Raw genomic sequence first — 24,248 nt, 5'->3', positions numbered from 1 at the left:
CCTTAGGCCTTTCCATGGCCCCTTGCCAATCCCAATTTGCCTTTTGCTCCTTTCACGGCCAGAGAGGGGCTTCCAGTCTAATCTCTACCCTCCCAACCACCTCATTATGCAAGCTTCCCAGCCTCTGCATGGCAGAGGACGCAGTACCTACAGACATCCTGGGTCAGGTAGACAGAGGTCAGGCCAGTCCACCCCCTCCCACCGCCCCAAGCCCAGCAGCCTCAGTCTCTTTAGTTTGCCCTCAGACCATCATGGGCACCCAGCGGGCGGCAGGATACACCAACACCTGCACCAGTGGAGGTCATTAACATCCAACCACTGGGTAGTCCAGATTGCGGTAAGGTACTTCCTCCCCTTGGTAACTACCCCTCCACCCATGCCACGCACTTGCGACTTGTTGACTGAGGATCTTACCGCCTTACTTAGCCAGAAATAGCAGATCTCTTGGGCAATAAATCGAGAGGGTGCCAGAATCATAAGTAGCTTTTGGCTGTTATTCCCTCTACTTTCAGGTGCCCAAGAAGGACAGAGGCCTTAATTCTATCCTATACCCCGCCCTCTCCATTTCTTACTCAAGAAGGAGAAATTCAAAATGTGCATGCTGGCTCAAGTCACGTCTGCCATGGACCCAGGAGACTGGAAGGTGGCACAGGACTTGCAAGACGCATATTTCCACATCCCTTTCCTGACAATTCACAGATATTTCCTGCAGTTCACAGTGGGCCACAAGCACCTTCAGTTCACAGTTCTCCTATTTGGCCTTACCAGTGTCCCTCAGTTGTTCATGGTGATGGTTATGGTTGCAACTCATCTGCAGAGAACAGGGGTGCCAGTCTACCCCTATCTCAACGAGTGGCTGTTAAAGGTGGGCTTGCCTCAGGCAGTCATGTCCCACCTTCAGTCTGCAGCGGACCTTCTGCATTCGCTCAGGATCACCATCAACATGCTGAAGTCACATCTGACCCATATCAGACGCTCCTTTTCATCAGAACTGTTCTGGACACAGTGCATGTTTGGGCTCATCCTGAGCTCAGGATATTCAGGCAATGATACCCATGTTTCAGCCTCTATTCTGGATTTTGGGGAGCAGCACTCTGAGGTTGTTAGGCCGCATGCCCACCTGCATCCTGCTTGTGACACATGCCCTCTGGCAAATGAAGGCTCTGCAGTGGGACCTGAAGTTCCAGTAGATGCAGCATCAGGGGAATCTCTACGACATGGTCCATATCTAGGTGGGCACTGAAAAAGAACATCCGGTGTGGTTAACAAACCATGATTGGAACAGCATCAGACTCCTCTCTATGTCCCAACCAGATCTGACAGTAGTGACAGTAGCATCGCCACTGGGCTGGGATGAATATCAAGGAGGAGTGTTGATCAGAGGCCTCTGTTCTCCAGTGAAATCAGGGCTCCCCATCAACCTGGTAGAGCTCTGAGCAATCCGACTGGCATTGAAAACCTTTCTACCCTCCATGAAGGGAAGGCTACTATAGGTGCTCACGGAGAACACCGCCGCCATAGGGTACTGCAACATACACGGCGGGGTAGGGTTGTGGACCCTTTATCAATAGACCATAGGTCTCTGGACATAGCTAGAAAGTCAAGGCATTTCCCATGTGGTTCAACACCTAGCAGGATTTTTTTTTTTAACTCCAGAGCAGACAAACTCAGCCTAAGATGCCTAGAAGATCACAAATGGCATCTCCATTCGGAAGTGGTACAAGATCTACTTCAGCAATTGGGAGACCCTTGGTTAGATCTTTTTGCCACCCGCAACATCGTGGAATGTCAGTTCTGCATGCTAGAGTTTCCAAGGCTGCTCTTACTCGGAGACGCTTTTCGTCACAAGTGGAACTCCAGCCTCCTGTACATCTTCCTGCCCATATCACTCCTGCGCAGAGTTTTCAGAAAGATCAGGAAAGACCAGGCCCAAGTCATCCTTGTGGCTGTGGACTGGGCTCTGAGAGTCTGGTATCCCTAGCTATTGAGCATGGTCATCAGTCCACTGATCAGGCTGCCCCTTCAGGAGGATCTTCTGTCACAGCAGCAGGGGAGGGTTCTCCAGTAGAACCTATCAACGCTCAACCTTTATGCCTAGAGATTGAGCGGCAACAGTTGAAAGCTTTTGACCTTCCACCCAAAGACTGTAATGTTATTTTGGGAGCTCAGCCTCCCTCTACCAAGACGGATAGGCCAGCCATTAGAGCAAGTTTGTGGCATGGTGGACAGCCAAACAGGTTGACCCTTTACCTGCACCCCTTTCCCAAGTTCTACTGTTTATCCTCACCCTGCGTTTTCTCTGCAGGTGGCAAACAGATCGATCCAGGGTTCTCCCCACTGATGGAAGGTGCCCTGTTCCAACTCTGAGTTTAACGGCCACTCGTGCTCCACGAGGAACCATTAGATGAGTTTGTCAGCCCCAGCATTTAAACATTCTGCATAGTTCTTGGCAATCAGGCAGATGCCATGAGAGTTCAGCCAATTCCAGAGGCGCAGAGGCACCTGGCACAGGACCCACAACCCAACAACTAACTGTTTGCTGCACTACCACATGGCAGTTGTGCTGTCTGTGAAAATCCGTACCTGTTCACCTTGATAGTTGGAACTAACACTGTCAAAATCGTTCGCAATTCCAATAAATGTAGGTGGAGGTGAGCTTCTCCCAGAGACCAGAGTCCTCCGATATCATCCTCTCTCAAATGATGTCCTCAGTCCAGTAATGATGCATCTGTCACAACCATTAACTGGGGTTGGTGTATTGTCTATTGATTGCTGGGCAAGATCCTGGCTTGTCGCAGGTGCCCACCAGAATATTAGTTAAGGTGTCATTAAATCATTAAAGAGAGTAAAGGTTCCTTGCTGAATTGAGGACCTCTGCAGCACGCTGGTTTTGAGTTCTTGAGTGAGCAAAGTTAGGTCAAGCACCTCAGCTGCATGTTGGTTGATTGTAAAAGAGGAAGACTCTTGAGTGGCCATAGTATTGGTGGAGGAGAGGCAAATGTCTGGCTAACTGTTTAGAGGCATCCCAGAGTTAATCAATTGGGTTGCCAATATCATGATACTGGTTGCCAATTTTACAATCAGTGTCCCCAGCATCATAGTGTGGGGCATGAGTGTCAGGCCCAGGACGGGGCATAATGTTGAGTTCTGGAGGGTACAGCATTGGTTTCTAAGTCATCTAGGACTATCAGCTCCACGTCCGGTATTAGTGTCAATATCTGAGCCAGTGGCATTGGTTGGGACGTGAAGGGTGGCGTTGAGCATGCCATGGGTGGCACTATGGACAGAGCCCGGGGCATCAATCCCAAGGAAGGGGGCCTTCATGCAAGGTCAGTGGGCACAGCCTGCATCGAGGGAGGACCTGCCGATGCTAAACTGACTGAAAGCCCCCTCGGATCCGTAGAGCCCGAAAGCACTCCAGAGAAATCAGGTACTATTTGCATCACTTGACTGACAGTAGTGGGAGAGAGAAGATTAAGGAGACACATGCTTCAACATTTTTTAAATGTTTCTTGTGGGACTTTTTAGACTTACCTGAGCCCAGTGAACTCAATGATGGCAAGGGTCAGGGGCACGGCTATGCCCTCGACTTCAAGCAGGCTCACTGGGCTTTCAACTGTGAGTGCTTAATGCAACTGAGTTCAGCTACAGTGAGCTTTGTTCTTCTTAGCGCAACACGGACACGGCACCCAGTCATGTTTCGATCTGAGGCACCATAAACAGATGTCGTGGGTATCTGTCTCCAACATTTCTCGGCTCCTGTCACAACAGATTAAAAACTGCAGTTTTGGGTGGTGACTCTGTATACACACTTGAGAAATTCTATGGGGAAAAATTGATGTTCAATATGACTGGACTTGAGCTTTGGATCCACATCGGCAAGTGTAGAAAGAAGGGAACTCACACCAGCACATGAAGGTGGTTTAGGCATACTGTCCTGACATCAGGCCCGGGGCGGAACAGAGCCGCTTGACGAAACTTGTTGACGTGCATGGGAATTGCTACGAAAGTTTCAGGATCCAGTATGGCACCTGTGAAAATTCACAAGATGAAGAATCTACTGTTAGACATCTCTATCAGAAGGTCATATTTACAGCCCATCTCGGAGAAAACTTATTTCATAAGTAGATATGAGAAACCTCCACAGGAAGTCCGATAACTACCAACCCATTATATATGTACGTGTATTAGTACACAGCTCCAATCAGCCATCTCAACACTATGCCATTTCCCAGGCCCAGAGGGCTTACAGCACGCAGTATAGGAAACTTATTTAATAAGGAGACAAGCCATAAATTCCGAGGGGGCTGCTCATGATCAACAGAAAATTGCACACAGACATAACTGGGGATTCCACTAACGATTGGGCCGATGCATCTTGAGGTCTAACCGACAGCTCGCAAAAACTGGTCAAAACGGACTGCATTAAAACCAAGAATTAGATAAGCACACAGCAGCAGACCTTTAAATGAGTGAGCCTGTAGGTCCTCACTTAAGTAACACCAATAAAAAGGACCTGTTCACTCCTACTGATCACTACATGGTATGTAGTCACCACCGTACTTGTGGTGCTTGACTCCTAGCAAAACCAGTAGCCTTTCACCACTTTAAGAGTAGCACTTTGGGAGCCCCTCCCAGTCCAAAAAGACTGCAATCCTTCACAAAGGCCTATGTCATGGTGCACACGCAAGGCAACACAAATTAGCATTAGGCATCCAGACATCATAACAGTTGGAGCACTTAGGGCAGGGATGCTTCATGTGATTGACAGTCTCCACAATTATTTACTGCCCTTTTGTACAAAACACAAGGTTTACATAAGTGGAGGGAGTCTACTAGTTGCTCATTAAGCCCTTGACTCTGACTCAGGAGTTTCTTTCAGACCCACAGATGTCCAGTCATGTCTATGGCTGCCTCATATCGTGAGTATTGTGCCACAGCTCCTCCTTTCAGTCACACAGCATCATTTTCTGTGCAATAACATTTCTGAGAAACCTTTTGCATATACCTCCAAAAATCTCAGTTGTCCATCACTACCCACAACTGATGGATGGGTAGCTAATTTGCGTAGGAATAGCCCCATCCCTGTTTCTGCCAGCATAAAACACCAAATCAGCTTGATGTGGCCAGTGATAAGAAACATAACCTAACAGATGTCACCTGATTTGTTTTCTGGTATGGTTTTGGTCAGTGCATGTGGGAGGTATCAATGGTTTGCCTCACAAGCAGACACAGTGCGGAGCTGTCCAGGAGAACCCCATGCATCCTCAGCGAAAGGACTATAGAGACCCATTTGGCCACAGAACAATTTCTGGTTAACACATCTGTTTGGTGCAGGGTGAAAATGACTATGTGCATGTAAATGCACTCCTTGTGTCTCCATTCTACCAGACAAAGAAGTTTGGCTGCCATAATGAGATCCCTGTTATTTTGTGCACAAATAACCTAAGGGTGGGTTATGAAATTGATGAGATATTTATGCACCATTAAAAAATAATCAGAACCCTCCTCAACCAACTTCTCCACCCTCAAAACCAACATTCGCACCCATCACCAACTCATACGCACCGCCAAAAGAGATCACTACAAGACACGCCTTGACAACAACTCCCAAAACAGCAAAGAACTCTTCACCATCATCAACGAACTTGCCAAACCCAAAGCCAGCAACATAGACCCCACACACACACAGCCCCTATGTGACGCCCTTTCCAACCACTTCCTCCACAAAATCCTGGACATCCACAACAGCTTCATATCACACACACCCACCACACATACCACTCTCTCTCCCAACTCAACCCCCACTCAAGACCCCCCCACCACACTATCCACATGGACCCCTACCACACACGAAGAAACCAAAAAAAACATGAACTCCATCCACTCCGGTTCCCCCTCCGACCCCTGTCCACACCGCATCTACAACAAAGCTAGCCCTACCATCGCCCCCATACTCTACAACATAATCAACTCCTCTTTCGACTCTGCCACCTACCCAGACCCCTGGAAGCACGCGGAAATTACCAAACTCCTAAAAAAAATAAAAAAAAAGCCGACCCGGAGATCCTCTCCAACTACCGCCCCATCTCCCTCCTCCTGTTCCCCGCCAAGGTTGCAGAGAAATTAGTCAACACTCGCCTATCCCACTTCCTCGAAGCAACCAACACCCTTGACCCCTCTCAATCTGGGTTCCGCAAGAACCACAGCACAGAAACCACCCTCATCGCATGCACTGACAACATCAGGACCAAAGTCGACAAAGGCGAGACCGTCGCACTCATCCTCCTAGACCTCTCCGCAGCTTTTGACACCGTCTGCCACCACACACTCCGCACACGCCTCCACAACATAGGAATCCGCCACAAAGCCTTAGACTGGCTCTCCTCCTTCCTCACCGACCGAACCCAGAGAGTCCGCCTCCCGCCCTTCCACTCCAACACTACCAAGATCACCTGCGGAGTCCCCCGTAGGGTCCTCCCTCAGCCCCACACTCTTCAACATCTACATGACCCCCCTAGCCAACATTCTCCAAGCACACAGAATCACCATCCTCTCATATGCAGATGACACCAACTCATCCTCTCCCTCACCCGCAACCCCACCACCGCCAAAACCAACCTACACGCCGCTCTCCTAGACACCGCCAACTGGATGACCACTAACCATCTCAAGCTCAACTCAAACAAGACCGAAGTCATCATCTTCGGCCCCAACAAAACCACATGGGACGACTCCTGGTGGCCCACCGCCCTATGCCCCGCACCCACTCCCGCAACCCACGCACAAAACCTCGGCATCATCCTCGACCCCTCCCTCTCCATGATACAGCAAATCAATGCTCTAACCTCCTCCTGCTTCCACACACTCCGCATCCTAAAAAAATCCTTCAAATGGATCCCCCCAGAAACCAGAAAGACAGTCACTCACGCACTCATCAGCAGCAGACTGGACTACGGCAACGCCCTCTACGCCGGCACCACACTCAAACTCAAACGCAAACTCCAAAGAATCCAGAACACAGCCGCGCGCCTCGTCCTTGGCCTCCCCCGACACAAACGAATCTCACCACACCTCAAATCCCTACACTGGCTCCCCATAAACAAGAGAATCACATTCAAGATCCTCATCCACTCATACAAATCCCTCCACAACACCGGCCCAACCTGCCTCAATGAAAGAGTAGACTTCCACACTCCCACACGCACCTCCAATCAGCTGACCTAGCTACAGTCCCCCGCATCCAGCACACCATCACAGGAGGCAGGTCTTTCTCCTACCTCGCCCCCAAAACCTGGAACTCCCTCCCCACCGACCTTCGCAAAACCAAAGACCTACTGGTCTTCAGAAAGAAACCTCAAGACTTGGCTGTTCGACCAGTGACCCTCCCTGCCCCCCCCCCAGCTTCCCCCTCCCCCACCAAGCGCCTTGAGACCCTCACCTTGAGACCCTAGCGCGCTTTACAAGTTTCTTTGATTGATTGATTGACTAAAGCAAAAAATCCCATACTGAAGTTTGCACACCCGATTACTGCATGTTTTGCCACTTTGACACTTTCTCATAGGACAAACTGCACCCTGACTATCTGTAACAAAAATGTGTCAGAAGGCAATTACCATCACTATCCAAAGGGAACTTTTTTGTGGTTTGCAGGACACTTGTAATGAGGCCCTCTTTGTTTAGGCAGATGGTGCGGTTGTACACAGGTTTATTCTTATAGTCACACACTGATAGGCAGAGGCCTCACAAAGATTATTTATAATAATAGCGATTTCCATCTCACCACTATGACGGTGTGTTAAGGGGAAAATCCGAAATACGTACGTATGGTGTATGTATTACATACATTATTTTATTGGTTAATGCGAGTTAGTAAGATGGCCTTAACAACTGCTTTCTTACTTATATTTGTATCTATTTTTTTCTTAAAAACAGGACATACTGTTGAGCTCAGAAATGATTCACTTCTGCTTAAAAAGAGGTTAATTTTCTGCTAATTGGAATACCAATTAGGGCTGACACATCATTTTGAGGTGGCAAGTAGTTGCTGTTTTTAGTTTGCTGAGAATAATTTTGCGCTGGGAAGAATGTCCCAATTCATCACAGCGCAAAAATAATTTGCTTAGTTCTATCCTACTAATATTAACTAGGCAGTATTCTATTGTTGGACCATAGCGAAAGAGCTGTGAATGCAAGGATGGAGGCCTACAAGGAACAAAAAGGAAAACCTTTATCACGGTATTCACATTCACAAAATACTGTGTTTTTTATTGTAGTCCCAGCAATCGTAAAGAAGCATTTGCAATACAAAGGGTCATGCTTTTGATCGCGTTAGAGCTATTAGCATTGTAAATTCCTAACCGGACCTTTCTTGACACAAACTAATAATGAAAAGTAAAACAGTTTCAGATATGCAAGCCGATGGTCGCCAAGAGAAAGAAAAGGAAACAGAAGTTCACGCGCAGTTAAACTTATCGGCAATAGAGCGATTATCCATGTTACCAGCAAAAGTACAATTATCTATGTAACCAGCAAAAGTGCAATTATTCATGAAACAGGATTGATATCATGCAAAGTGCTTGACTTCTGCCCAGCGAAATCACACTGTGCAGGAAATGAAAAGATAAAGTAGTCCAGAAACCAGTTGAAAACACGGAGCCTCGTATGTTTTCAGTAGTTTACCGGTGCGCTCTAGGAAGGCTGAACACCAGATAAGGCCTGACATATGCAAGCCTTTCACAAATGGAATCAATCAATTTTTAAAAGACAAGCCCACGAACTAATGAAAGTGACAGGGGTGACATGGGTGTGGTTAAAAGCCCACAGAGAGATTCCAACATGGTCCAGAGCGCTTGCGCGCTCGACCCTAAAAACACTGAAATGATGTACAGAATGCATACTTCTTTACTTCAATAACCTCATTGTCACACAACGTAAAAGTTAAATTGGCATCTGGCAAAAAGAAGCACTATCATATTTTAAATATCAGGCCAAATGCCAAGCTTCTGGAGCCTGGCAATCTGCAATTCTTTAAGGGGCTCTCAAACATTCCGAAAAATTTAGCTATTGCCTTCACTAAATAACGTCCGAATATGCCACTGGACCAGGAAATAGACAAGTGGTTGTGTTTTCAATGACACTCTTGCCATCCGTCGGCTTTTAAAAATTAAGCTTTTTACACAACTTGTTCTTAGAAATTATAAATAAGCTTGCTTAATGAGACTACATACAGCATTTTAATAATAAGTATACAGAACAAAATCCAGTAATTTGACAAATGACGCTACGGAGTTTCAAAATGTATAGTTATTCAGCAGATAAAGTTACACTCCATAGAAATTATTTATTGCCTCTTGGGCGAGCAGGAATTTTTAACTGCCTCAGTGTGAGCAAGAAATCCCCTTCTACCTATGCATAATGTTTTTAAAGATCTTGCATCAGAAATTCAAATGCCTGTCAAGGGCGGCCACGTAAAAATGTCATCCCTTGGTGCTGATCCAGATCTGTTTTAGATTCAACGCCATCTACATTTGCGGTAGAGGTAATTGAGTAAGACATTCCCCAATCGGTACTGGTGGGGGAAAGTCACCTGCTAAGGGATTCTCTTCTATGCAATCCTAAATTCATCTCTTCCAGGAGAGGAGAGGACTGAAACCCCATCTATTAGTCTAAATCTTTGTAAACCGATCTCATTTCTATTTTGTTGTCTTGGTGGCTTTAAAAGTGCTTGACAAGATAATCACGGGCATACATGCAACAAATGCTTACAATCAACAGGACACAGTTGGGAGTGAAGTCAACAGAGCTACTGCAAATGGATGCAATACCGCTATGAAACCTTCTCCGACGAGTCTGTTGAGCTTTTCACAAGTTACTTACATTACAAAATATACTAGGTTTTTTTCTTTAACATTTTAACACAAACTGGGTTTAAATCAAACATTAAAACCTACAACATACAGAAGTAACAGACACATGTACATATATGGAATACGATGTTCACAAAAGCAACTAGTGCTGTAAAGATAAAGGAGATCTAACATAGTTAAAAACCACAGTTTAAGAACACACTAAAGTGGGAGTATCACGGAATTTCTATCTTTCTAAATCATCATAAAAAAGATGTAAAGCAAAATAGGCAATCACAAAACATGCTTAATAGGCAGTACAATTAATCAGAATCCATTAGCAAACTGAACTGTAGGTGCTTTGGTTTTATGAATAAACACCCTTTGAAGGAGAAAGTTTGAGTTTGAGTCCCAAAATCTAGAAAATATAATTTGTTCACTGCACCACCCTTCAAAAGATTTACATACTGCTCTGAGAAGAACGACAAATAGTAATGAATCTCCTTGGACATGTTTTTCATTAAAGGCAATCTCTTATGGCTTTAAGAACGTGTTAGACATTAGGGCAGTCATTACAAGTCTGGTGGTCTCTTGACCACCAGACTCGTGGTAGCGTACGGATTCTGCCAAATGCGACAATTCAAAAGGCACATTATGACTGCGGTGGTTGTGTCATAGTCAGTCCGCCAGGATTAGCCATCCTAGTGGTCTGGCAGACGTGGCGGTCTTAATCTGCCTGGGTATTACAACTTCGTTCTTCACCAGCTATTTCATGGAATAACACCGCCATGAACAGGCTAGCAGAGAACGGGTGCAGACACCCCCCGCCCCAGCCAGCACCGTTGCAATCTTCACTGTCTGCTTTGCATCCTGCATCCTACAGCATTGCCTCTGCCTCGATCACAAGCCAGAGACAATGCAGGAGGGTGTTTTCCACTCAGGTTTCTGCCTGCCGATCTAGCGGGAAACTCTTAATGGGCCTGGCAGGAAGGTAGCCACTGTGGCGTCAACCTCCCCGTCTCCTAGGTTTGGCAATTTGATTTCTTACTAAGAATTACAAGTTTTGTCAAATCCAATCTGTTTAGCTTTGCCAATTGAAGTTGATCACAACTGCAGCCTCTGACAAAGATGGATGATGCTTTAAAGTCTGCTGGCATCAGCAAAGCTAATAGGGGCAACCGGTCATCTTGAAAGAGCATTTGCTATACTTTCAAAATGACCAGCATGATGCTTCATACCACACCATGTCATGCCACATCATGACGATCTTGAAAATACACTTTCAGGAAGACTAGTAGCTGCTACTGGCTTTGCCAATGCTGGCACATTTCAAAAGCTATGTTCACTGACAAAGCCAGTAGTGACCACCAATGTGGAGTGGGAGAGAGGTGGAAGAGAAAGTCAGGAGGAAATAGAGAGCAGGGAGGAGGGGCAGACAGCGCATGCAACACAAAGCCACAGCAGTGCTCAGTGCTGAACATTCGAGGGAGGGGTGGGGAAAAAAAGAGGTAAGATAGTTATGGGTGGTCGGGAAAAGCACATGCATAGTCAATGTGCATAAGCAGTGGTAGGAAGGAGCAGGATATGGACTGTCGTGGAGTGCTAAATGAGCAACAACAAAAAAATAAACCAGTTCCCCTGATAATAGCAGTGCTGGAATTCAATGCATCCAATCTAAAGTGAGGATAAAGGAAAAAAAATTCTGGTGTGGGACAAACACAAGAATAGGTACAGAAGCAATCCAATAAACAGCAAAGCATCTAGATCAACAAGAAAGGCAAGCAAAATCATGAGCAAGGGGCATACCAAAAGCCCACGCTGCACTACTGTATGACCTGCAGACTGTGATGAGAACGCTGAAGCTGCCTTTTGCCGATACTGCAAACAAGTTTAAAGATGTTTAAAGAGTCTTGTACAGTATGCTTTGAGAAAAACCGAAGCCATAACCTACTTAAAACAATTAGGTTAAGAATGACTTCATCAGATCACATGAATCTTTTTAGACCTCCAATTTAATTTTTATAGATCAAATATTGTAAATGAAATTTGAGCAAATACTATTAACGGTGCAATGAGCATTGATTAACACTTGTGATTACCCTTACAGCTGACAGTTTTAATCACAATTGCTTTCTTCAGTGCTTGCTGGAGTTAATTTCTATGTCATCCATAATAAACAAGTTTTGGGGAAATAACATTCTCTCAGAGCAAGACTTAATTTTCCACGGATATATATTTTAATACGCCACAAAACAAAACCACAGGTAACATATGCTAGGTGTTTCTACCTTTGATGCTGTTCTTGTAGCTGTTCTCCAATCTTGACCTGGTCTAGTAAATTCTGAATTTCAGCCTTTTGTCTGTTAATAATCTCCTTGTACTTTGAGAGTTCATCTTCCGTTCTCAGCCTTTCAGCCTCAAGACACTTCACCTAAATGAAGAAAAAAAACATAACACAGTTAGTTGGGCTAACTGCTGTACAGGAGCTTGTCTGACGATGTCTCCATCTCTGCTGATTTTATAGCCTGATGTGTTTTCTGTAATTATTCACTAAACGAGACTCAAACTGCAGCACTATTAGTTAACAGCTTTCAATCTAGAGTCATTATTCTCACGAAGAACTGCGACGTGCAGCAATCTTATCCCATCTCCTATATGCTTTGATTGTGTTACTATGTATTACAGGCCTTAACCTACTTTAACATGGTCTGTATTTGTTTGCATTAAGCCTTAAGATGAGGCCTTAAATATAATGGTTCTATTTAGCAAAAAACCTGCTTTGACAGTGCAGAATTGAGGGGAGGGGTGCTGTGCCTCTGTGTCTATAAAAATATCGCCACAGGCCATTCATTGTGTGCACGGGGTTACACACTCGATGAGTGAAGCTTTCATTTTAGTCCTGCCAAAGCTTGAGAAGGATCCATACTACTGTATTTCATATAGGCCCATTGTTCTACTAAACTTAAATGCCAAATTATATACAATGCAACGCGGTTAGAAGACATTTTGCCAGATCTGACTCATCCAGATCAGTCCGGGTTTATTAAGGGGGAAGAAAACTCAGATAACTTGAGGAGGGCGATCCATTTGGTTGAAAAGGCTACTAAAAAAATAAAATAAAAAAAAACACACCAGTGGGTTAACTGGAGCTAGATGCCGAAAAAGCTTTAGACCGGGTGGATTGGTCCTTCCTTGCTCATACTCTCCTCTGGTTAAGAATGTGCAAACAATTTATCAACATGGTCCAGGCTAACTCCACAAACCCGCTTGCACAAGTACAGGTAAACGGAGTGGGCTCTGACCTATTTAAATTAGAGCAGGGAACTCATCAGGGGTGTCCGCTCTCACCACTCTTATTCACCCTTAGTATACAGCTCCTTGCAGGGAAGGTGAGAGGAGAAAGTGATTCAAAATATGATGTTATGAGCTGTTGTCTTAATCCCTTTTGTTTGTTTGTTCACTTGGATATGTGATTTTAATTTGTACTTTTATGGCAAATGCCGAATAAAGATCTTTGACTGACTGATTCAAGGTCTCCCCTTTGGGTCTATTTATCACAAAATGCCACATTTGTGGATGATTTGAAGCTTTGCCTAACATCGCCCGTGACCTCCCTCAAGGCTTTACAACAAAATCAAGCAATTTTTCAGAGAGTAGCAGGTTACCGCATCAACCTCCATAAATCCTTCATCCTGAACTTCACTATCCCTCCATCTGAGGTGGAGACGCTAGTGAATACTACACCCTTCCAATGGGTCAAGAGAAATCTCACATATTTGGGGATTAAAATTCCTCCCAAGACCTCCGATTTATATAGGGCCAATTACCCCTCGCTTCTTCAACAACTCAAAGATTATTTCAAAAGGTGGGCCCCCCCAAATAACTATCATGGCTTGGCCATGTCCTTCCAATCAGAATGACTATCTTACTGTGGTTTCTATACCTATTTCAGGGACTTCAAATTGAAAAAGAGCAAGACCTTTTTTTACAAAGCTTCACTCACTGGTGACCAGCTTTATCTGGCATGATCGCAGAGCCCAACTTCATTAGAAACTGCTGCGCTTACCTATAAAGACTGGCAGGCTAGCTCTTCCGGACTTTCCCTAAATTGGCACAGATGAGAGTGACATCCGAATGGTCTCCTAGGGAATATGAATCAGATAAACACTTGGTCCATAAGGATCAGGCAGTGGTGGGCCCCTATCTCTGGGAAGTGCTATGGGAACCGAAAGCAAAGGACTGCCTAATGCATAAATTAGCACACTTACATAAACAACCCTTAAAGCATGGGACAACATAAACTGCTCTGCTGCTTGGGCCACATTTCCCTCTCCATTTACCCATATTCATTTTAACCCAGTCTTTCCTCCAGCACTTATGCCAGGGCCCTCTGAAAACTGGAGGGATGGTTGGTGGGTGTCTTACCACTTCTGATTTGTTCCATGCATGGAGTATTCTTACTTTTGAACACTGTCAACAAGACTTTATTCAGACACGTACCACTACACACAACTGAAGCACTGGGTACTCCACACAGACGAGTGCGAAGCCACCACAAGACTCTCCACAATTGAGAAATTCGTAACACAAGCGAAGGGGGCCAAGCAATCAATCAATCAATCAAGAAATTTGTATAGCGCGCTACTCACCCGGAGGGTCTCAAGGCGCTGGGGGAGGGGGGACCGCTACTGCTCAAACAGCCAGGTCTTGAGTTGCTTCCTGAAGGAGAGGTGGTCTTGGGTCAGACGGAGGTGGATGGGGAGGGAGTTCCAAGTCTTGGCTGCCAGGTAGGAGAAGGATCTTCCTCCCATGGTGGCTTTTCTAATGCATGGCACGGCGGCGAGGGCGTGGCTGGTCGATCGTAGCTGGCGGGTGGGAGTGTAGAAGGTCAGGCGGTTGTTGAGGTACCTGGGGCCCAGGTCGTGGAGGGCCTTGTGTGCGTGGGTGAGGAGACGGAACATGATTCTCTTGCTGACGGGGAGCCAGTGCAAGTCTCTCAGGTGTCCGGAGATGTGGCTGTGTCGGGGGATGTCAAGGATGAGGCGTGCGGAGGCGTTCTGGATGCGTTGGAGTCTTTTCTGTAGTTTGGCCGTGGTTCCGGTGTAGAGGGTGTTACCGTAGTCCAGACGGCTGGTGACGAGTGCCTGGGTGACCGTCTTCCTGGTTTCGGTGGGGATCCATCGGAAGATCTTTCGGAGCATGAGTAGGATGTTGAAGCATGATGATGAGACGGCGTTGACTTGTCTTGTCATCGAGAGGGAGGAGTCCAGGATGAAGCCCAGGTTGCGTGCGTGGTCCGTAGGTTTGGGTGCGCTGCCCAGGGCAGGGGGCCACCAGGAGTCGTCCCAGGCAGAGGGTGATGATCCAAGGATGAGGACTTCCGTCTTGTCCGAGTTCAGTTTCAGGCGGCTGTTCATCATCCACTCGGCTACGTCTTTCATCCCTTCGTGCAGGTTGGTTCTGGCGGTGGCTAGGTCGTTGGTGAGGGAGAGGATCAGCTGGGTGTCGTCGGCGTAGGAGATGATGTTGAGGTTGTGATGGCGTGCGATGGCTGCGAGGGGGCTCATGTAGACGTTGAAGAGGGTGGGGCTGAGTGATGATCCTTGTGGTAAGCCGCAGATGACTTCGGTGGCCTCGGATCTGAACGGGGGGAGGCGGACTCTCTGGGTTCTTTCGGTGAGATGATCCACTCTAGTGCCTTCTCTTGAATTCCGATGTTGCTGAGGCGCTGCATTAGGGTGCGGTGGCAGACAGTGTTGAACGCTGCGGAGAGGTCCAGGAGGATGAGGGCCGCTGTTTCCCCGTTGTCGAGCAGGGCTCGGATGTCATCAGTGGCTGCGATGAGGGCGGTCTCGGTGCTGTGGTTGGCTCGGAAGCCGGACTGCGAGTGGTCGAGGGATCCATTAGTCTCGAGGAAGGCGGCCAGCTGTCTGTTGACGGTCTTCTCGATGACTTTGGCAGGAAACGGGAGGAGCGAGATGGGGCGGTAGTTCTTGAGGTCGGTGGGGTCTGCTGATGGTTTCTTCAGGAGGGCGCTGAGTTCGACATGCTTCCAGCTCTCCGGGTAGGTGGCAGTGTTGAAGGAGCAATTGATGATGTCCCGGAGATGGGGTGCGATGACGGAGTCGGCCTTGTTGAAGACGTGGTGGGGGCATGGGTCGGTTGGTGATCCGGAATGGATGGTGTTCATCGTATGGATGGTGTCTTCGGTGCTGACCGGGGTCCAGGCGCGGAGGGTGGTGTTGGGGGGCGTCGGTTTGGTGGTTGGGTGCGTGGTCTGTGCGCCGAAGCTGTTGTGTATGTCGGTGATCTTGCGGTGAAAGAACGAGGCGAGTGAGTTGCAGAGGTCTTGTGAGGGGGTGATGTCGTTGTTTCCGGCGCTGGGGTTGGAGAGCTCTTTGACGATGCTGAAGAGTTCCTTGCTGTTGTGTGCGTTGTTGTCTAGTCGTTCTTTGAATGCTGTCTTCTTGGTGGTGTGGATCAGCTGGGGGTGTTTACGGGACGCGTACTTGAGGGCGGTCATGTTGTCTGTAGTCGGGTTTTTTCGCCAGGCTTTTTCGAGGGTGCGGCAGTTCTTCTTGGAGTTCTTGAGGTCGTTGTTGAACCAGGAGGCTTTCTTGCTGTTGGGCCTGATGGGATGGGTTTTCAGAGGTGCGAGGTTGTCAGCGCAGTTGGTGATCCACTGTGTGAGGTTGTTGGCTGCTTGGTTGGGGTCCGCTGAGCTGGCGGGAGGGTTCTGGCTCAGTGATGTGGAGAGCTGGTCGGTGGTGATCTTGTTCCAGCTCCTGCGGGGAGCCTGTTGTGGGTGGTGGTGAGTCGTGGTTTTTCTGAAGCTGAAGTGGACGCAGCTGTGGTCTGTCCAGTGGAGTCCGGTGGAGTGGGTACCATCTCCTTCCTTTACTAACTTTTAATTGATACCTCATCCAAAATTTGACCACGACATATAGACTTTTGGTCTACTATATTAGGGGACATAATCCCAGAGGAGCAATGGTGGAAGCTAGGGTGCAATATACCTAGGTTGAACCACTATAAGGATACAAGACGCCCATTACAAAATATTATATGATTGCTATTTATACTCTATTAAACTGAAGAAAGAAAATCAATCTCAACACAACTGACCTCTGCTGAAGACGATCTCAGCTGGTCAGAGACTTCCTTCATTTATGGTGGTACTATCCCATAATCCGCACGTTCTGGTCTGAAAGTTTAGCACAAATTAAAGACATACTGGGATATCCAATCACATCCATGAGAGGGTTTGCCCTATCAGGATTGTAGGACTAGTCCCTCAAATGCCAAACCTCAGGCGACCGATTATTCATATAGTTATTTTTAGGGGCAGCCAAAACCGAAGTTGGCAGCCTCTTGGAAAAAACTGCTGCTCCCTCAATTACTCAGAGTCATGCCTGGTTGTGGCAAGAATGAAAAGAATGGTTTATGTACTCCTGTGGATAACTTTAAAAATTCTAAATATACCTGGGGTCCTCCAGTGACCTTCCTGTACATCGACCTCTTACTCACGTCTTGCCCCACTCGAACTCTGGCACTTCCTCTCTTTCCCATACAATATCATAAGAGAACTGGTGAAGGACCTGGGACTGCCCAAGGTCCCTGGGAGAGGGCCCCTCTGACCTGTTTTATTCGTGCGCACCTCACAACAAATCGCTTTCATTACCTCACCCATGGTTTATAGTTTCAAAGGAATTTTTGGGGGTGAGGAGAATTTTGTAGGGCAATAATTATTACTCTCTGAGACGGACTAATAGATGACAGTGCTATCACTGGAAAACCTGTCTAAAATAGCAGATGTCTATACATATCAAATACTGTTTGTACTAATAGCATTCAAATGTATACTGCTGATGTCCTCATTGTGGATTGGTGACACTGGTGTTTTGCATGAAGGCATTGGGGTAATAGACGCCTGAACCTCTTCAGCTCTACTGGGAAGGTCCAGATCTGCTTGGTCTGAAACTGACAGCAACCTCATAGTGAGGTCATTCATGTTCAGGTGCTGCATTGCAGGAGGTGGGGGGGGGCATTCGGTGTGGTAGAGACCCTTGTAGTAAGTGGCAAAGAGACCTCAATTGCCAAACTTCTGACAGACTGCCTTCTTCGCCTGTCTGTACTTAGGAAATTCATAAAAGCTCTGCTTCTCTACTAAACAGACAATAGAGGAGTTTGCCTGCCTTGTACCCAAGATCGTAGGCCTTTTATTCGGGCACTATCGACCACAAAATTCTATAAGAAATCCTTATAATCCTTGTGTTCTTTCCCAGTATGTTACTTAAATGGATCAAATGATTTTTCTTCCCCCAACAGAACTACCGAATTATCCCCCTTCTCATCTAAAGACAGAGCTTTGAGCTTTTGTATGCCACGGAATGCTAGTCTTTTCCATTTCTTGTATGTAAGCTGTGAGTTGTGGCTTGGGTCCAGTCAGACCAGAATTTTCCAGCCTGCTGGGTTGATGGGGAGGAGTATAAAGGTGTGCTAAAGTCAACTATTTCAGCAAAGAATGATGGCCTTGAATCCTGCTCAGGCAACAATAAATCTGAATACTCTGCACACAGGAGCCCAAATGACCTTGGCAAGCCAGAGACATTTGTATGAAACACTGCTTGTTGAACTTCGCTGTAAAGCTGGCTTTTCTGACCTTCTTATAATCAAGGGAGCACATAGATAACTGGGCCACAGACCACTGAATGGGGAATACCCCTTCAATAATTTCCCGACTACTGCATTACCAAGACTGGAACACTGTGCTAATGTAAGCTAGACATAAGGGTCCACTGTAATATCAGGGATATGTTATTTCTTCATTTATGGACATTCCCAGTGGCAGTACAAGAAGCCAGAAAGGCTTAGGCAAAGGTGGAGGTGACGTTCAGTCTCAGTACATTAAGTATGGCATGCTCTTCCTGGCACTACTTTCAATACAGTATAAAGATCACACACATTTTTACTAATCCCAACGAAGCGATGACGATAGTCAGATCTGCCTCCAGGAAGTCATTAGGAAAAGCTACCCAATATCTTCTGACCAGCTAGTAATGGACAACAAATTGCCATGAGAGCTAAAGGTTCTTCTGATGTTTCCTTGAAATCAGTTTTGTCTTATGTCATATAAGACCACATGATTGTTAAACAATGCTATGCAATATCCTGGTGCTTAACTATGTGGAACTTAGCAGTAAAAGCTTGGATTCCCAGTATGGGGAGTGGTTGTGGTGGGTGGGGGACGAAGATGACGAAGGGGTATGCCAGCAAATACACTGTGCTCTATTTAGGCTGGCATGAGGGAACTATACTGAATGAAATGCTAGAAAATGAGTAGTTCTCAACAGTGCCACAGGGGTGCTTTGAAGACGGACATTGTGACTGGAGGGCCTCAGGAAGTGACGACGCCGGCTGCGAGGATCGCGGGCTCCGAGCAGGGGAAGCGAGACAGCGACGAGGTGTGGAGGCAAAGACGGAGCAGAGCAAGGGGCTCTGTTGGTGTTTGTATACTGCCGAGACCAGGCTCTTTCGGTGTCTGTGCGGCGGGCTCAGTCGGTGTTTGTGTGCCGTCGAGAGCGGGCTCTGTCGGTGTCTGTGTACCGTCGAGACAGCCGCATAGAGTGAGGAAGCAGCCGAGGTGGACGGCAAAGGACAGAGCGCTTTGGAGGCATCTCGATACCTGTGTCGCCGTAGTCCCTAGAGGGGGTGCGATTGTTGGAGACTGCTGGGAAGGAGCTGGTGAAGCGCTACACGGGACTACAGCTCCCAGGAGCGCATGGGGAGTCTCAGCCGTGTACGTCCATCTGCCCATTGGTTGTTGACTCCCTATATTGCAGGTAGCCTACAGCTGCGCCCAGGACTAAGCCCGGATAAAGGGCGGACAGTTTGTGACGAGGTTCTGGTTTATACAGGCTGCTGACTTTTGTGACCTGTATACCTGTACACTGTGAGAGTTCATTAAGTGTTTTTTTTTGGGACTGTATGTAGGTTGTGTATATCACATTTTGTTTTCAAGCAGCCCTTATTATCTTATTATTCGTGTGTAATTTGGAAAAGCCTTATTCGATTTTAAAGTGATAATTTGTGACTGTTAAGCATGTCAAAGCAAAAAGTCCCCTCTATACCCCAGACATTGGATAATTATTTAGTGAAGATTGTTAGTAAAATTAACTGCGAGAGGAGACAATCCCTAGGGCTTAGCAGCCCCCCCCATTATCTAGTGTGCAACTTTCACCTGCTCCATTGGCTCTGGATGACAGTAGTAGTGTCTGCACTAATTCCGGTGTTCCTGATAGGGAAATGATTATGCAGAATACTTCTACCTTAGCCGATCTAGAGGTTTCTACTGATCCCATAGTGCAACATCCACCCACCCCACTACCTAGAGTGGTTAGAGCATGTAGAAAGACCCAGACTAAACGTGGGGGTGCTCGGCCCGCAAAAAAAAGATTAGTTAGCCCCCTCAAGAATCCAGATAAGGATGAGGATAATACGGCAAATATCGACGACGTTAAACTAGATGTAGAAAAAACAAAAAACTTAGTAAGTATTATTGACTTAAAGATTAAGGGTATTGTCAAACCTCTTATGGTAAAAATTGATCAGCTAACCGCGGAGGTTAATAGATTAGGCGATCTCCTCAAAAAAACACTGGTGGAAGCAGATAGTGTGTCAGCCCCAATAACAATAAGCAATCATGATACTCAGGTTGCTCCTCCCGGTGATGTTACAGGTTTAGATATTAGTAGGAGTGTTGTACAGAACTACCCGACAGCACAGTCCTTAGCCTGTAATGATAGCCAGGTTGTTTTAATACCTGATAGAAAAGAGGATTGGACTGAGGTAAGGCGAAGGCGCGCCATTAATCTCCCTCCTGACTGCGCACCATATGTGGTAGTTTTAGCTAATGTTCCCCCTGTTGCAAAGGGGAATCATCAGGAAACCCACGAGTCTTTAAAAAATAAAACCGTTTCCTGGATGCACAGGTATTGTGGATTCCCAACTGAACTTTCAGATCAAGTTCTGACTACCAGAAGGGTAAATTGGATAGGGAGCTCTAAGAAAAGTTTTAGTGGTGACTGTGTCATTATAAACTTTAAACACCCTCAACATGCTGCCACTGTATTATTAAGAGCTGCCTTATTACCAATTACTGATAATAATGTGTGTGCCCGCTCGCTTGCTTTCTTTTACAGCCATCATAATAATGCCCCTTATGGGGGTAGAGGAAGTAGATTATGCCCTGCTACACACAGGCTATACCCTGATATTTCAATGCAAAACCGGTTTCAACCCCTAAGTTCTCTGGATGCAAATGATTGACTTAATGAGGGAGGGCAGTTCTTACCCCAGGTGATTATTATTCCCTGTGTGGATATCGGTATAGACAATACCATGGCCCAAGAGATGCCCAACAACACAGAAATTGAATTGGCGGTGGATATAAGGGCACCGCCCGACTGTGGGGACATAAGCAATTCTAACCAGAATGCGAATTGGGGACGAAACAATGGTATGGTGCCTGATAGTAATTGTGTTAGGGGTAAGGATACTATTACTATTGTTTGTTGGAATGTGGCAGGGCTGAAATCGAAGGAGAGGGATCCGGGATGGTTAACGTTTGTTAATGCCCATGACATTTTATGTCTTCAAGAAACATGGTGTAAAGATGAAGTTAACTATGAGGGATTCGTTTCTTACAATTTACCGGCGTTGGGAGGTGGTATAGGTAGAGCGAAAGGCGGTCTCCTTATACTTGTAACGATCTGTCGTCCTATTGTGGTTAAAAAGTATATACCTGTAGGGGACCTTGTGCAGATCCTCTGGCTTGTGGATGACAAAGACCATAATGTTTTATTGATTAACTATTATAATAACATTTTTGATGTTACCCGGGTCAAAGTAGTAACAGACTTAGCCGGCGCTGTCGAAAATCTATGTCTGGAACAGAATGTTGTATTTGACTTCATCTGGGTAGGGGACTTCAATACTACTTTGTGCAATTTGTCTACACAAAGGGTTTGTGGGGTTACTAACAGTGCCGGCTGGGATGTCCCGCATTTTGGACATAATAGTTATGGGGAAGCACTGCATAAGTTCATGGGCTGCTATGACCTGGAAATAGTGGAGTGCTGTAAAGATGTTAATGGTTTACCCATTCCCACTTTTAAAAATTGGCACACCACCTCGGTCATTGACCATGTGATCACATCTTCTAATATTAGTTCTTACTGTGATCCACCAAGAATTGAAGTAACTACCCTAAGTGACCACAACCGTATTATTCTGGACACTACCCTTTGGGCCGGTAGTTCGGTGGATGTGGGAATTATTATTTCTAATGTAGAACCACATAGGACTAACGGTGTAAGGCTAAGATGGATTGGTGAAAGAGCCGATGATTTAACTAGCTCCATAATTAATGAGAGCCTGCTGGACATTGCTTCTATTTTAAAAAATAGTTCTGACTCTGAGAGGGTTTTATATTGTTTTAACCAAATTAATAAAGCTAGTGATGCCAAGTTTACCAGTCGCAATAGTAGGCAAAGTAGGAACGGACCGAGATGGTTTAATCACCTTTGCACTTCCGCACTAACTGGCCTCAAGCAGGCTTTAGCAGCGAGGCCCAGGGACAAAAAACTGGTAAATAAATTAAGAATGGAATATAAATGTGCGCTCAAACAGAGGAAGGGTGAACTGCAGCAACAGGCTTGGGATTCCCTCAACCAAGCTGCTGAATTATCAAATTGTACATTATTTTGGGCCACGGTCAACTCGCCTTTTCTAAGGGATGAAAAAACACCACAGTTGACTTCTAATGTTTCTAGCGAGGGTTGGATTGCACATTTCTCCAGCATTTTTGACTCTGATAAAGACAATGATCCTAGTCCCAATAAGTGGCCTACTCTGCCTTTGGATATATCCGTTAGTGAGGTCAAATATGGTATACGGGCTAGCAAAGGATGGAAAGCTCAGGGCCCGGACGGGGTACCTATAGACGTTTATAAAGCTGCGCCAGATGTCTGGGGCCCCCTTTTAACCATTGTTTTTAATGTTGCCGTGTGTGCCGAGGCCCCTGTAACTTGGGGTGAATCAATCATTGTGCCAATTCATAAAAAGGGAAGTAGATCTGATGCTAAGAATTACCGCCCGATCTCTCTCCTTGACTCTTCAGTCAAGGTTATGAGTAGAGTGATGTTAGTAAGATTAGAGGAATGGGCTGAGCAGGATAGCATACTGGCTGATAGCCAGTATGGTTTTAGGAAGGGACGAGGTACGCTCGACCAGTGCATCAATCTTGATCTACTGATCGGGAAGTATACTGAAGCGAAACCCGGTTCCCTGTATCTTTGTTTTGCTGACCTGAGCAGCGCATTCGATATGGTAGATCATTCCATTTTATGGCCAACTCTGTTAAATTTAGGAGCCCCAGAAGGCATAATCTTTTTCCTCGCTAGGTTATACGATAAATTGAAAACCAACGTACGTTTTGGAACCAGAGGAGAATGTACTCCAAAAATCTGTGTTACACGAGGAATTAGACAGGGTTGTGTTTTGGCACCTCTCTTATTTATTTTATTTATTAATGGAATTGATGATATTTTAAAAAAGGTTAATGCTGATGCTCCTCAGATCAACGGTGTTCCGGTGCCGGTGTTACTATATGCCGACGACGCTGTTTTACTCTCTCGAACACCTGTCGGATTACAACGACTAATGGATAGTTTTTCCTCCTTTATTAAAGATAGAAAACTAGTAATTAATAAGGGAAAAACGCATACCATGACCTGCGGAGCTAAAGCCAAAACGTTAAATGCCTTCTTTATAGACGGCGAAAAGGTGCAACAGGTGGATACATTTTGTTACCTAGGTATTACCTTCTCTAACGACAGGAAATGGAACAATGAATTTAATAACATCCGGAATAAAATGGCAAAAAATGCTTATGGTATTTATAGATTTGCTGCAAAAGTTGGGGATCGTCGAACCAGGGATATGCTCAAGATTTACCAAGCTAGATGTGTGACTATTGCTCTGTATGGGGCAGGAGTATGGGGTTATAGCTGTACCTACAACTTACAGTTGGAGGAAAATATGTTTTTAAAAAAGCTCCTGTTTTTGCCCATCTCTGCCTCAACTGAATTAAGCCATCGCGAATTAGCCATTAATTATTTAACTGATCTGATATCACTTAAACCATTGATGGTCTGGCGGTCTTTTTGGCTTGGCGATGAGAAGCTACTTAACAGAACTATTGTTGAGGATTGCCTACGTTTGGATAAATATCGAGATATTCCCTGGGTTAAATATGTTGTTGTCTGTTTTTCAGACATTTTTAATCTGAATATTTTAAATAATCCTAGTGCAGCAACCACGATCTCCAAATCAGAAATG

General features: G+C 45.9%; 1 protein-coding gene across 6 annotated transcripts in view; it reads right to left on the bottom strand.

Annotated features, from left to right (window-relative positions):
* Positions 1-24,248, bottom strand: part of CCDC186 (coiled-coil domain containing 186) — a 608,776-nt gene that overhangs the window by 266,041 nt on the left and 318,487 nt on the right. For all 6 annotated transcript variants that reach the window (XM_069239313.1, XM_069239317.1, XM_069239318.1 and 3 more), the window contains exon 10: positions 12,137-12,279. In XM_069239313.1, the coding sequence (XP_069095414.1) occupies positions 12,137-12,279 (143 nt within the window). The remainder of the gene's footprint in view (positions 1-12,136; positions 12,280-24,248) is intronic.

The sequence above is a fragment of the Pleurodeles waltl genome, chromosome 6 (genome assembly GCF_031143425.1).
Source record: "Pleurodeles waltl isolate 20211129_DDA chromosome 6, aPleWal1.hap1.20221129, whole genome shotgun sequence".
Classification (NCBI taxonomy): Eukaryota; Metazoa; Chordata; class Amphibia; order Caudata; family Salamandridae; genus Pleurodeles; species Pleurodeles waltl.
The sequence above is the reverse complement of the archived record's forward strand: the minus strand, read 5'-3'. Positions and strand labels throughout refer to the sequence as shown.